Source organism: Vipera ursinii, assembly GCF_947247035.1.
Source record: "Vipera ursinii genome assembly, chromosome: 3".
Taxonomy (NCBI): domain Eukaryota; kingdom Metazoa; phylum Chordata; class Lepidosauria; order Squamata; family Viperidae; genus Vipera; species Vipera ursinii.
In genome coordinates, this window is record NC_139516.1 from 174,360,044 (window position 1) to 174,374,233 (window position 14,190).

Sequence of the window (14,190 nt, forward strand, 5' to 3'; positions counted from 1 at the left end):
AAGAAATACTAATTGTTAAAACAGGAAAGTACTTAGCATCTAAAAATGAATAGCTAGAGTTGGTCACTCTCAACACATAAAAAAGGTTTGTCTGTGAATGGAATTTGTGACAAAATGTATGCCGTGGAGTGTTAACTCTGTTCAATACATCTTATACCCAGTTTTTCTTATATCCAGTTTTTCTTATACCCAGATACTTTGAGCCAGTTTAGTGTAGTGGTTAAGGCATCAGACTCAAAACCAGGAAACTTTGAGTGCTACTCCTGCCTTTGACAGAAAATCTGCTGAATGACTTTGAACCAGTCACTTATTCTCATCCCTAGGAAGGAGGCAATGGCAAACCACTTCTGAAAAACCTGGCCAAGAAAGCTAGAAGGATTTGTCCAGGAAGTGTCCAAAAATCAAACACAATTGAATGAAGAAGATTGAGAAATCCAAAATTCAAAGCAGCATCATTAAAAATAAAAAAAACAATGGATTTGAAATAAATCGCAGTGGGGTGGGAGGAGTACAGATAAATTCTAATCATCTTTCAATCAGGAATTTTCCTTCTTTTCCCAATGCTGCTAGCACATGATCAGTCCTTGTTAATATGGTTTTGTGCTCTCCATCCCTGTTCATTTGGATTATGTTTCTTAAACATTTTGATTGAATGATTGTAATTATGCAGTGCTTAAGAGTACCTTGAATTTGTTGATACCTCTCTGAGAACTTAGATGGAACTTCATCTACGAGAGAGAGAGAGAGAGAGAGAGAGAGAGAGAGAGAGAGAGAGAGAGCGCCTTGGTGGAGCAGTGGGCTAATGCCTCCTTAAGTAACACCAGCTGCCTGCAATTAGTGCAGGTTCGCATCCCACCAGGCTGAAGGTTGACTCAGCCTTCCATCCTTCCGAGGTAGGTAAAATGAGGACCCAGATTGTTGGGGGCAATAAGCTGACTTTGTAATAATGCCGCTTGGGGTGTGTGTGAAAGCCCTAATAAGCAGGCATATACATAGAATGAAGGCTACTGCTAAGCTTGTAAGCCGCCCTGAGTCTTCGGAGAAGGGCGGGAGATAAATGGAATTAAAATAAATAAAATAAAATAAATATTAGGAATATACTCAACAACTATGTTTTTTATACATAGAATTTTATCAATCTACCACTGTTATGATGCTTCATGTGAGATCTTTCTTATTATGAATAAAAGGGACAGTAGACTGACATTTACTTTAGTTTTTAAATAGGCTCTTATAGACTTGCCTTTGCCTTTTCCCCTTTCTAGAGCCATGCTGAAATGATAGCTATGGAACATTCCTTCATTCTGTCAGGAGCCACAAAGCAGTGACATGGGATACCAGGTTTTGTACCAATTTGCAAGAGCCTTCCAAATAAACAATAAAAACAATATCATGAGATCATGAAACCTGACATGATTTTGATGATTTTATGAAATCTTGCATGATTACAGCAAACATTCAGCAGCGTTGTAATATGTTCTCTCAAGCAATGTAAAATTTTCCAATTTCTAAAGCCTCAGTTAAATCCCAGGGTACTAATCATGAGGAGTTTAAATTTAGAAAGAATGAACATACAGGGAATGGAGGAGGAAAAAATAGCAACCTTTCACTCACCTTTCAATAACACAGTAAATTCAAAAATATTATCAAAAGAAATTAGGAGGATATAAAAATAGAGCACAAGGTAGAAAAAGAGAAGATGCTTACTAAATGGGCAAAAAATAGCAATAACCAAAACACAAAAAACCCTATACTATTTAGGAATTTAGTAGACAAATTACAACCTAATTTTAATTTTATTTAAAAAATTAAATTTCCTATTCCTTATCCTCCTGTTTTGAACATTCTTATTGGAATGAATGAAGAGATATTTCAGTTGGCGCTAAGCTCTGTGCACTTCTGGCAGTTTTCATGGGCTTATGTAATCCTTGAGCATATTTATCCTTGTATAGCCATCTATTTAAAAAAAATCTATTAAAATTTCCAGGGCACTTAAAATAGAGTAAAAATAAAAATACTTCCTTTGATACATTTGTACCCAAACCACATTTCTAAATATAAAATTTTAATAAGTATACATATTTTTTGCAGTTTTGAAAACATTGGTTTTTAACTCAAAGCTTTAGGAACATTAGACCTCATATGCTGAATTTTATTTTGAATAGGATGACTTTATTTTCAACATACTGAATTAAGTTCATTAAAGTTATATTTGTAGGAGCTGTAATGTAGGGTTGGGAAAGTGTCAAATTTGAAAGGTGTTGCCATGGATTTCACTTTCAATTTTTTCATTTATAGATGAAAAATAGATGTCTATTATGAGCATTTGCACACTGATTCAGTTAACAGGTCACTGGAGTATGATTTGGAAGAAATAAACTCTGATGTGGGCATTATAGTTTTCCTTATACAAGGATATCATAAAAATATTTATGGAACATCGATGATTATCATTGTGTAAATGTAATATATATCAATGCCTCATTCTGAAGATAAAGCAAAAATCCCTTTTATTTAGAGACGATAAATGCTGTATATGAATGTTAGTTTTCAGGGTTATATGCAGTATAAAGTGAAAATAAAAACGTTATGTGAAACCTTGGGCAAAATAGCTAAATGATTTTGTCTGTTTAAAAATACCATACAAATCTCTGGGGATGATATTTTATTATTTATATGCTGTCGCCAAGCTGGAAAACCCCCAGAAAACTCATATAGCTTTGACTATGCAAATACACGTGACAGCATTTTTGTCTAATCTTTCCATTGCTTTGCTTTGTCCCAACAGGAAAATATGGGATGTATAAAATCCAAACAAAAAGAGAGTCTGCGTGGAGATGGGCTAGATGTGAAGAACAAATCAGTACGTAAAAGTGAACGAACTATTTATGTGAGGGATCCAACGTCCATTAAACAGCAAAGGCCAGTAAGTAGATAGTTTCAGGGAAGAATTCCAACAGTGAGATTGCAGTTTGACTGGCATGCCTTAAGTGTTTATTTCATTAAAAAAACCACAACACATAACCAGGAATGAAAATTACATTTTCATGAACTGCAGTTTAACTTTGTGGCAGTGCGTTCATTAGCCCATAAAAAATGTACCTGAAATCTAGAATCTTATGTCTTTGAGTCCTCTGTTCCAGCTAAGAGCAGTTTGAATATACAGCCCTGCATTTGTAGATCACTCAGCAGTGTTAGTTTCACTGTGGAATCTTGGAAATACAGTAATTCATTTTATAACATTTTATGTTTTTTTTAAAATGCTCACGATGGAGGAAATTTCTTTAGAATTTATTTTCCTTGTTTTATATATTACATTTTAAAAGAAAATGGTGAAACAGCAATAACTAAATTTTAAGAGTATTCTTATTTTCTGGGAAGAATGCTGTATGAAAATTAGGAACTGCATTATCCCTGTAAAAGATATTCTTCATGATTTTAAGAGAAATATGTTGCATAGATTAATCCCAAACCTAATCCTAAATATTATCTAAACTAAGAAGTAATAACACAAATAAAATGTGTGTGTTTATATACAGAAAAGGGGAGAGAAATGGCATATTGTGTATTTTATATTCATCACCTCTTCATATTTCAGCTATTTACAGCTAGTCCTTGTTTAGGTCTTCTTTAACTACTGTTAAAAGACTGGTAATGAAAAAATAACTTTGCGGCCAGCCTTTGTATCTATGACTTTCAAGGTCTGTAAAGCAATGGAAAGCTGAAGTAACATCATAAACACTGTCGTGGTTTCAGTTAACAACTGCTTTGCTTATTGACCAAGTTGCCAGTCCCAATTATGGTCTGTAAATAAGGGCTACTTTTTACTTATTTATAACATATGTCCTGTCATCTAGGAATCTAAATTCTTTCTGGATTATCTGTTTTGTACTACTTTTAAAAACTAAGTAGTTAGATAATATTTAAGGAAATTTCATTAGGAAGGGGCTGAGAGAGGGAAAAAGAGCAAGATTTTAAGATGTGGTCGTTAAGCAAGACATCACATGAACATGACTTGCGATTTCACTGCCAGCTTGTTCATTGACTGTGCTTGTTGTAAGTCAGTAACATGCAAAAGGTGATCATGTGACTATGAGTCAATGCTATGGTCATAAACACCTGCTGATTGTGAAGTACAAGAATCTTCATCACATGACCATGGGGATGATGTGATGGACATAAGTGCAACGACCAGTCAGTAAAGTTACTTTTTCAGCACTGTCCTAACTTCTAACAGTTGTTAAACAGGGCAGTTGCTAAGCAAGGATTCCTGTATTAGCAACCAAACAGATTAAAAGATAGCTTTGAGTTAGCTGGAATCAGTGCCTAAACTGAATGACCTAAATTCATTTTAAATTGCCGAAACTTTGTGTGCAAAGTTAGATAAAATAATCTTTATTGTCATTTTTTACTGTGGGCATAACGGCACACATCAAAAATGAAATTTACTTTATTAGAGCTATATATACAGTGCATTCAGAAAGTATTCGTACCCCTTCTTCATTTTTGTCAGTTTTGTTATGCTGCAGCCTGATTCTACAATTGTTTAATTCAGTCTTTTCTCATTAATCTACACTCAGTACCCAATAGTGACAAAATGAAAACACAATTTTAGAAATGTCTGTAAATTTATTAAAAAGAAAAAACTAAAATATCACATTGGCATAAGTATTCAGACCTTTTGCAACAGTACTTGAAATTTAGGTCAGGTGCCTGCCAGTTCTCTTGATCACAGCTGACATGTTTCTATACCTTGATTGGAGTCTAGCTGTGGTAAATTAAATTGATTGGACATGATTTGGAAAGTGTCCAAAATATTTTTTAAAACTATGGACTCTTAAAATCTTACAGAGATAGTGCATTTATTCTCAAAAAATATTTGTCAAGGGGACGTTCTCCATTTTCAACATGGATGCCTTCATAAAGCACTTTTTTCAATTAATAAAAACTGTTACAGATAAGAAAAACAAATTGCAACAGAAACCTATATATAAGAAAGTTGTTTTGAATCCACAGTTTGGAACCTGAGAACTAGATAATGCACCTGGCAATTTTATCCATAACAGGATAGCTGTTTTTCAGTTATCATGTGGTAAGAAAACCATCTGGGGTCACATACTGTGCTAAACCCTGCCATGCATGATTTTACTTGTTTGAGATGGTTTTCATGAAGAAGAATAAGTAGTAGAATACAAAGCATTACCCTCTTTAAAAAAAATCAAGGATATGCTCCATTTAATTTTCTTACAGTATACTGGATTGATCAGGAACATCATCAAAAATGTGAGATATTTCTACACTGGATTGTCTTCTGTCAGATAAACCTAGTTGGAACTGAGTGATCTAGAAGGGGGCCACAGCACGAAGATTCCCTTAATATCTCAACTTTACCCTACTTACTGGATAATTGAAAGATCTTTTGAAGAGTGATCAACAATTATCTAGTGATATATTCATAAACTATGTTCTAAAATGGCAAAGCATTCTATTAAAATAAATGTGTATATAAACATATAAATTTGACAAATAAATGTTTTTACCAAAAGTATATCAATTTTATTTTCAGTGTATATAAACATATAAATTTGACAAATAAATTTGTTTTTACCAAAGTATATCAATTTTATTTTCAGGAAATCCATAAAATATGAAATTCTAGCCAAAATGTTCAATTTTGCCATAATATTTTTTAGCAATAAATAGCCTAGTATTGCAGAATGCCCAGAATACTTTTTAGTTGTTCTATAAATAGACATCCGCCCAGTTGGCACTTGCAATTTTTCAGGAAAGTTTTTATAAATCTATATAGTTTTGAAATTTAGAGAAGAACACTGGTGGTTCAGGTAAAAGAGGAACCAATTAGTTCCCAAAATGGATGTACTCTGATATGAATTTCCTGATAAATTTGTATGTGCAGACATTTCGAACCTAAGTCAGATATTTCAAACATAGCCCAAAATAAACTAATCAACTTAAGAAAAACCCTATAGGATTTGTATTTTAAATTAAAATAAATCTGGTGATATTAAATAACTTATTTTTTTGCTTTAGGGAAATGAAGATATTCTTTTGCCAGGTCAAAGGTTCTATAATGAAGGTATGTTTATAGAAAAAAATCACCGATTACTACAACAAATTCCTATTGTTTCATTATATTAAATGAGTAAGAATATATTTATTACATTTCTCAATTAGATGAGGAGAAAGAACATGGGGACATTGTGATAGCCTTATATGTTTATGAAGGCATGCATGAAGATGACTTGTCCTTCAAAAAAGGAGAAAAAATGAGAATTCTGGAGGAGTAAGTATAGAAGTCTTGCCCTGCTTTTATTTACTTCTAGGTAATCATGAGGTTAGGGTTATGCTCAGCAGTTAGACTTAGACTGGCCATTTTAATTCCAATAGGCCAAAGCTAGTTATTATTATTAAAATAATGAGGGTAGCATTGTGCTGAGTAAAAACTGGGAAGGGCTGTATTCATTGGCCACAAAGTTCACAAGATATGGACTGTCATTCAACTTAACCTGTTCTGATCAGCTGTCCAATTGAAAAGGTATAATAAAAGGACTGTTGGATCATCCACAACCCCTGCATACTTTCAGATTTGATCTCTAGGATTTTTATTGAAGAATAGGTTAATGGAAAAGATCAGAAGCAGAAGTCCTAGAGTTTTTTAAAGGGAGGTTTTCTTCCCATACTTTCCCATTCAACATGTTTGTAAACGTATAATACTAAGATAGATAGATAGATATAGATATAGATATATAGATAGATATAGGGATGCGGTGGCTCAGTGGGTTAGGACGCTGAGTTTGTCAATCAAGGTCAGCAGTTTGGCGGGTCGAATCCCGAGTGCCGCGTAACAGAGTGAGTGCCTGTTACTCGTCCCAGCTTCTGCCAACCTAGCACTTCGAAAGCATGTAAAAATGCAAGTAGAAAAATAGGGACCACTACGGTGGGAAGGTAACAGCATTCCGTGCGTCTTTGGCGTCTAGTCATGCCGGCCACATGACCACGGAGACGTCCCTCGGACAAGCGCTGGCTCTTTGGCTTTGAAACGGAGATGAGCACCAGCCCCTAGAGTTGGAAACGACTAGCACGCATGTGCGGGGGAACCTTTACCTTTACTTTTTATAGATATATAGTTATAGATATAGAGATAGAGATAGATAGATAGATAGATGATAGATAGATAGATCCCTTAACAGCTGTGTAATTTGTTTCAGTTTAAAAGTTCCCTGCTTCTCCTTGTCCATGAAATATTGCTTTAATCTTCAGTAACTGAGTTTAAATATTCTTGGAATAAACACATGTCCATCATCCGACAAAAAATTAAAAAAATAAAAAACCTCAAAGGGTAGACTTGATTTACCACTGATTCTTTTTCTGCCATTAATTTTATATGTTTAATAAAAATATCAACCTCTAAATAATTAGGATTTCTTTACTATCAAAATAATGTTACTTTCTGTGGAAACGCAAATGCAGAAGTTAATGTGGGTAACAGTATGTTGATATATACATTTCTTTAATTATTTAGTCATCAAAAACTGTGTGATAAGCAGTACTAGTTTTGGAAGTGAATACAGGATTTAATATGCATGAGGTTTCAAACCAGTTTTGATTCCTAACATAGTTAACAGGTATTATGCTGAGCATACTTTGGTAGCATGCTAAACCATGCCATCACTCAAAAGCATGCTAAACCATTTAAATTTAGCTGTGAATGAAGATAAGTGCTTGAATCCACAGTTTAGATTTCTAACTAGCCTGTCTGAGAAACAGGCAAATTAAGATTTTCTTTCTTTCTTTATCAAATTAATATAGCTGCACGTTTCAGCAAAGGAGACTATGGGTGGTGCACAACAAATGGATAAAACCACGTATAGAAACCGTGTGTGTGTGTGTGTGTGTGTGTGTGTGTGTGTGTGTGTGTGTGTGTGTGTGTGATGTTTATAGTAGTCTTATGAAACAGATACAGGCTCTTGGCAAAGAGGAATAAAAACAGCCAGCTCAGTAATTAAATCATGTAAGCAGTTCCCTGTTATCCTAGTCTGCCTTACCCTCAGAGATTGAGGTTACTTCTGTCATTGAAATAAATATACCTTGTTCAGATAATCCTCAACTTACAACCCCTTGCTTAACAAGATTTGAAGTTATGACAGAGCACCAAAAGCTACTTACCACCCATTTTCAAAATTATGGTGATCAGACATATTCCCATGGTCACATGATCATCAGTATGACCATGTGCAGCATCTTGCAGTCACATGACTGATTTGTGACAGTTTTTTGCTGATTTTGTCATTCCAATTGTAGCGTTCATTTAACAGCCCCCACAAAAGTGTTGAAAAATGGGGATCTGCTCACACAATGCCTAAATTTATGACCACAACAACTTACAATAATAATTCCAGGTTATGTTGAGAACTACCTGTGATTTGCTTATTTCTACAGTTAAATAAAGCAAGTAGTATATTCTACATTAGGATAATAAGCCCTAAATGAGGCAACTTTTTCATGGTATGTGATTCATGCCAAACCATTAATCCTGGATTACTATGATGTTTGAACATTGTTACTATTTCTTTTAGTTGAAATGTAAACTTCTTTGAATGATGCTGAGGTTGATCAGTAAAGTGTTGTTTACAAAAATAATACCGTTTATTTTACTCTTTTTTTTAGACATGGCGAATGGTGGAGGGCTAAGTCCCTTTCAACTAAGAAAGAAGGATTTATCCCAAGCAATTATGTTGCAAAAGTCAACACCTTAGAAACAGAAGAGTAGGTTTCTTATCTTTTAAATATTTGATTTCCACTGCTTTTCCCCTCTCATGTTTGGAAAACAATAAAATATATTTTTAAAATAATACTTTTCAGATGGTTCTTTAAAGATATAACCAGAAAAGATGCAGAAAGGCAACTTTTAGCACCAGGGAATTCTCCTGGAGCATTCCTTATCAGAGAGAGTGAAACATTAAAAGGTAAGTTTTCTGGATTTCATTCGAGCTGAAAATAAATTCAATTTTGTGTCTTAAAAGTCTTAAATGCTTATGACACAAACTTTTGAATAAGCTTCCATATGATAACATTTATTTGCACAATAAAATTTATTGGGCACAATCTTGGACATTCCATGACAAAAAAAACCCCTTCTTCCAGTCATCGAACCAGAATCTAGCAAAGATTTTTCCATTTTAGCTAGATTCCCTCTAAAGGGAATTAATAGATCAGGAATAAGACTTGAAGTTTTCTGTAGTTATAATACATATTACTGTTCAAATTGATCCTTCCTTTCTTTGATTTATATGGCCGTCCAACTTACAAAAGAACTTACAGTTTGATAGTAGCATAAAAAGAAAACAAAGAGTAACAGAACAGAATATCAGAACAATCAAGGCCAACATATGCACAATCCATTAAAAAGATCCTTTTTGTACAGATTCATCTTAAGCTCTTGTCTAATGCCCTGTGAAAGTGAGGTTTTCAGAGCCTTAAAGACTAGCAGACTTGTGGCCATCAAAATCTTAAGAGGACTGTGACAAAGAAGTTATGGCAACTGGATTCTGCCAGGTAACATTAGAAGGAACCTGAAACATGCCTGCCTGCCAAATATCAAGAGATAAGCAGAGATACAGGTGTCTCATAAATAACATGGCCATGTGCCATGGCACACAATGGTACATCAAGCTGTACATCATACAATAATATTCTTCCTAGGTAGAAGGCAGTTTTATGTATAGCATGTTGCATTAGCCCATATGGGAAGTGACTGAGACATCAGTGACTGTCCCCCACTCCAGGAATGTATAGAATTTGTTATCTGAAAGAGCCTCCTGGCACCAGCTGCTATCTCCTGTTTCAGCAGGACCCAAGTCCATAAGAGGATTCCCAAACTGCTCCAATTCTATCGTATGGAATACAACTTTATCCAGGACTGAAGGAGGAAACTCCCTAGAATTGGGGATCCCAAAACTCACAGTTTCTGACTATAGCTTGGATATAGCCAGGTCTACAGTCAGGTCCCATTCAGGTCTACAGTTTCTAGAAACTGGAAAGGAACCTTAGCAGTATGTCTTGGTTGCTCTAGGTTGGAGTTATATAACTGGATATCACCAGTACTGAGGATATCTGACATTTTACCTACTGGTTTTAGTAGCTGTTGAATAGGAGTGGAGAGAGAGTAAAACCTTGAGGAAACCACAGAGAAAAAAAAATGTTAGTTTTTCCTCCCATCCCCACCAGATGCCACTCAGCCATATGATCATGATTTCTGGATTTGTGTATATGAAGAAAAGGAAAGTGTTTAAGGAAAAAAGTTGTAATATGATTAGGAAGATCTATTTTATGTTCCTTTGAGACTTCTTAAAGTCAAATTCTACCACTAATCAGCTATAACATAATATAATTGTTCACATTTATAAGAAATGCAATTGGAATGAGTGGTACAGTGGGAAAAATAGTTTATAAGATGATTAACTATACTGGGAAAATAGAAACATGTCCCATGATTATTTTACTTGTTCTGATTCATTGTTTGTTTGGAGAAGAGTCAGAATTGTTCACCCAGGAAAAATGTTGCTTTTGTTTTTTTTAAAGAAGCCATTTTTTTAACAAATGGGAATGCTGTCTTTTTTCCAGAAGCCTGTTTTTCTAAAGTAATAATTATTTTATTGCAACCTGTTTAGTAGACATAAGAAAAACATCAGTTTGATGGACCTAGTCTTTGTTGTCTTATTGCAATAGTAGGTAGCAAGATGGAAGGAAGAGACGCATCCAGGACAATGTTTGGATATGAGGCAATTAGCATGCAGCAGGGATATGGGCAAGGCAAATATCTCAAAAGGGACCCTTACCAGTATTTTGGGCTTTGAAGGCAACAGGGGAGAACCATACTTTAAGATTTGCACAATTATATTAATATAACCTTACAATAGAGTAGAAGTAGTACTTCTGGGTGGACTTCTTGTCTGGAGTACCTTACAAAGTTGACACTTACAGTTTAACCTTTTCCTTTATTAACATTGTTTATAAGTTATTATTTTAAATGTAGCAACCAACTGGCAATTGTTTTATGGGGTATTGTTGGTTTTGTTTTGTCCACAGGTAGTTATTCATTATCAATAAGAGACCATGATGGACAAAATGGTGATGTTGTTAAGCACTACAAAATCAGAAGCTTAGACAATGGAGGCTATTACATCTCTCCAAGAATTACTTTTCCCTGCATCAGTGATATGATTAAACATTATCAAAGTAAGTCAGCTTTTTTAAAAAATTACCTATCAAATACTAGCCAACATTGAAAACATTTCTGCATTTCAATTTCAAATCGATTTGGACTTACAAAATAAATTGTGTCAAGGGTGAGCATCAGTATAAGTCCAGGAGAATTCTCAGAAGGGTAGAGTTTGAAATAATCAAAAAGCATATATAAACGTGAAACAAGGATAAGCTAAGTGCAGATTGAGGAATATCAGATTGGCTTGAAACAGAACACTTTTCAGATTATCAACATTGCAATTATTTGTATAACACTGTGGCAGTCTTGTGAACATATTTGCTGTGGGAAAGAAAAACCACAGTTGATATTTAAGGGAGTACAATTTAGTTCATTCACAATAATGTTTTATAGAGATATCTTCAGACCTTTCTTTTCCCTTTATGCCTATCTTCACTGCTTTGTCAAGCTATATCTGATTAAAGGTAAAGGTAAAGGTTCCCCCGCACATGCGTGCTAGTCGTTTCCGACTCTAGGGGCCGGTGCTCATCTCCGTTTCATAGCCGAAGAGCCAGCGCTTGTCCGAGGACGTCTCCGTGGTCATGTGGCCGGCATGACTAGACGCCAAAGGCGCACGGAACGCTGTTACCTTCCCACTGTAGTGGTCCCTATTTTTCTACTTGCATTTTTACGTGCTTTCGAACTGCTAGGTGGGCAGAAGCTGGGACGAGTAACAGGCGCTCACTCTGTTACGCGGCACTCGGGATTCGACCCGCCAAACTGCCGACCTTCCAATCGACAAGTTCAGCGTCCTAACCCACTGAGCCACCGCGTCCCTTATATCTGATTACTGTGCCTTAAATACAATTCTGTGTTTCTTTGAACATTATTTATTTATTTATTTAGCGTATGGCTGGTCACACACAGAATTAAAAGCACTTCATATTTACAAGTTAGAACAGTTAAAACATTTTTTTTTTTTTTTTTTTAAAAGAAGCAATTATAAAACCTAAGAGGAAAACAGAAATAACATTTCAGAGTTTAATGTCGAGTTTGGAGATCCAGTCAGTAGCTGCTGTTGTTACGCAGAGGAAATCCTTAAAATCTCCTAGGTATCTTCTATTAGTGCATTCCCTCACTATATGCTGGATAGTCTGTCGGGGAGCCCTGCAATCACATTGTGCTGAAGGTGTCTTTCCCCATTTATACAGAGAATTGGCACACACCCCATGAGTTGTTCTAATTCTATTGTATGTCACCCATATGCGTCAGGGTAGATTAAATCCTGGAGATACTATTAGGATTAATATGCTCAGAAATATCTTGGGAGGTATAGCTACTCCATGCTTCCATCCACTTTTGTATAGTGCTCTGATGTTCGGCCAGCAGCTTAAGCGCTGTAAGGAGTGGTTTCTTTGAACATATAATGCATGGCAAATATCTATGTTTAGTTAAAAATACAAGCATTAATTTCATATTTCTAAGTTTGAATATCATGACTGATATAAGAAAAAAGTTCTGTTTTATCTGTTATAATTAGCAAAATATATTTCACTAGATATTTGCCTATTAGTGGCACAAGGTAGCATTTCATCAAGTAACATTGTAAATTGAAAATAAGAAAGGCTGCATAAGTACACATAGTTCTAATGTAATTATTCCCATATAATTTTCTTTGGCTGTACCCAGGATCACACTAATCTTACTGATAGCCCACTTGGGGATAAAAAACGAATGCCACAGAATCTGTGGCATTAAAAATTAACCCTTTCTTCTAGAAAGAAAATACAGGTATATGATCTCTGAAAATCTCTGATACAAATATATGTTTATTTCTTAAACAGAGCAAGCAGATGGTTTATGCAGAAAGCTAGAGAAAGCATGTATTAGTCCTAAACCACAGAAACCATGGGATAAAGATGCCTGGGAAATCCCTCGAGATTCAATCAAATTAGTGAAAAAACTTGGAGCGGGTCAGTTCGGAGAAGTTTGGATGGGTAAGGTACTCATTTTATATGGACAATTCCTCAGATGCTTGTAACATGTAAATGGCAGAGGGTAAGGAGGAGAAGAGAAGGGGACTGTGGCTCCTGAGTCTTCCTTGTAATATCCATCATAGCCATGATTACTGAGAAATGGAGATTCTGTTTTCTGCCATCTTGGGCAGGAAATACATGAAAACAATACTTTAAAGCCCTAAAATTGGATTAACGCTGCTTTGACATATAAAAGGATTTCTAAAACCCTTCCCCAAAACTAAAACATATAAAAGGATTTCTAAAACCCTTCCCCAAAACTAAAACATAATCACCACACATAAAGCAAACCTTAGAATACTTTTCTTCAATGATATCTGTGTTCCTCAACTGGGAAAAGGTTATTGATAAGCATTATTTTGCATTCAAAGTATGTACTACATTGCTTTGTACTACATGTTTCTTTTCAGTGATACAGTGCAGGACATGAATCAAATCCGAGTGTTTGGAAAAATGAATTTTTTTTTTCCAAAACTGAGGTTCTGTATTCAAATAAGTGTGTGGCCTATGAGCTTCATCCATTATTCTCCGTTGCTAACTCATCAGACTCATAGGAAAGCAATTTAATTTTTTCTCAACTATTAATTATTTTTTTTAGATTCATGGGGGAGGGAGGAGAGAGAGAACTTTAATCTGATACTTAATTGTTGTGAACCTTATTAGGCACCAGTAAAGAATGATCTTGCTGGCACTTCTTGCAAGCATAATTACTGGTCTTGGATTTCTTTCAACAATCAAGAAACAATGGTATTGATTAGGATCATTGAACTGAGTGAGTGTGTAAGAAAAGAGAGATTACAGAAGGTGTCAGAGAATGTGTGCATCCTCTTCCCAACATCCTCAAATAAGTTGTCAAAAAAAATCCAGTATGGTCCCACATTCCCAGATGTTGCAGCTCCTAAGGTCATAAGCAAAATGGGCCTTCGCTTT

General features: G+C 35.1%; 1 protein-coding gene across 3 annotated transcripts in view; it reads left to right on the plus strand.

Moving 5' to 3' along the window:
• LYN (LYN proto-oncogene, Src family tyrosine kinase) overlaps window positions 1-14,190 on the plus strand; it is a 41,013-nt gene that overhangs the window by 17,964 nt on the left and 8,859 nt on the right. For 2 of the 3 annotated variants that reach the window (XM_083360776.1, XM_083360777.1), the window contains exons 2-8: window positions 2,789-2,863; window positions 6,052-6,097; window positions 6,196-6,304; window positions 8,689-8,787; window positions 8,884-8,987; window positions 11,110-11,259; window positions 13,069-13,221. In XM_083360776.1, coding sequence (XP_083216902.1) covers window positions 2,795-2,863; window positions 6,052-6,097; window positions 6,196-6,304; window positions 8,689-8,787; window positions 8,884-8,987; window positions 11,110-11,259; window positions 13,069-13,221 — 730 coding nt within the window. In that variant the 5' untranslated portion in view covers window positions 2,789-2,794. Of the gene's footprint in view, window positions 1-2,788; window positions 2,927-6,051; window positions 6,098-6,195; window positions 6,305-8,688; window positions 8,788-8,883; window positions 8,988-11,109; window positions 11,260-13,068; window positions 13,222-14,190 lie in introns of all 3 variants that reach the window. The other variant, XM_083360775.1, reaches the window with a different exon arrangement.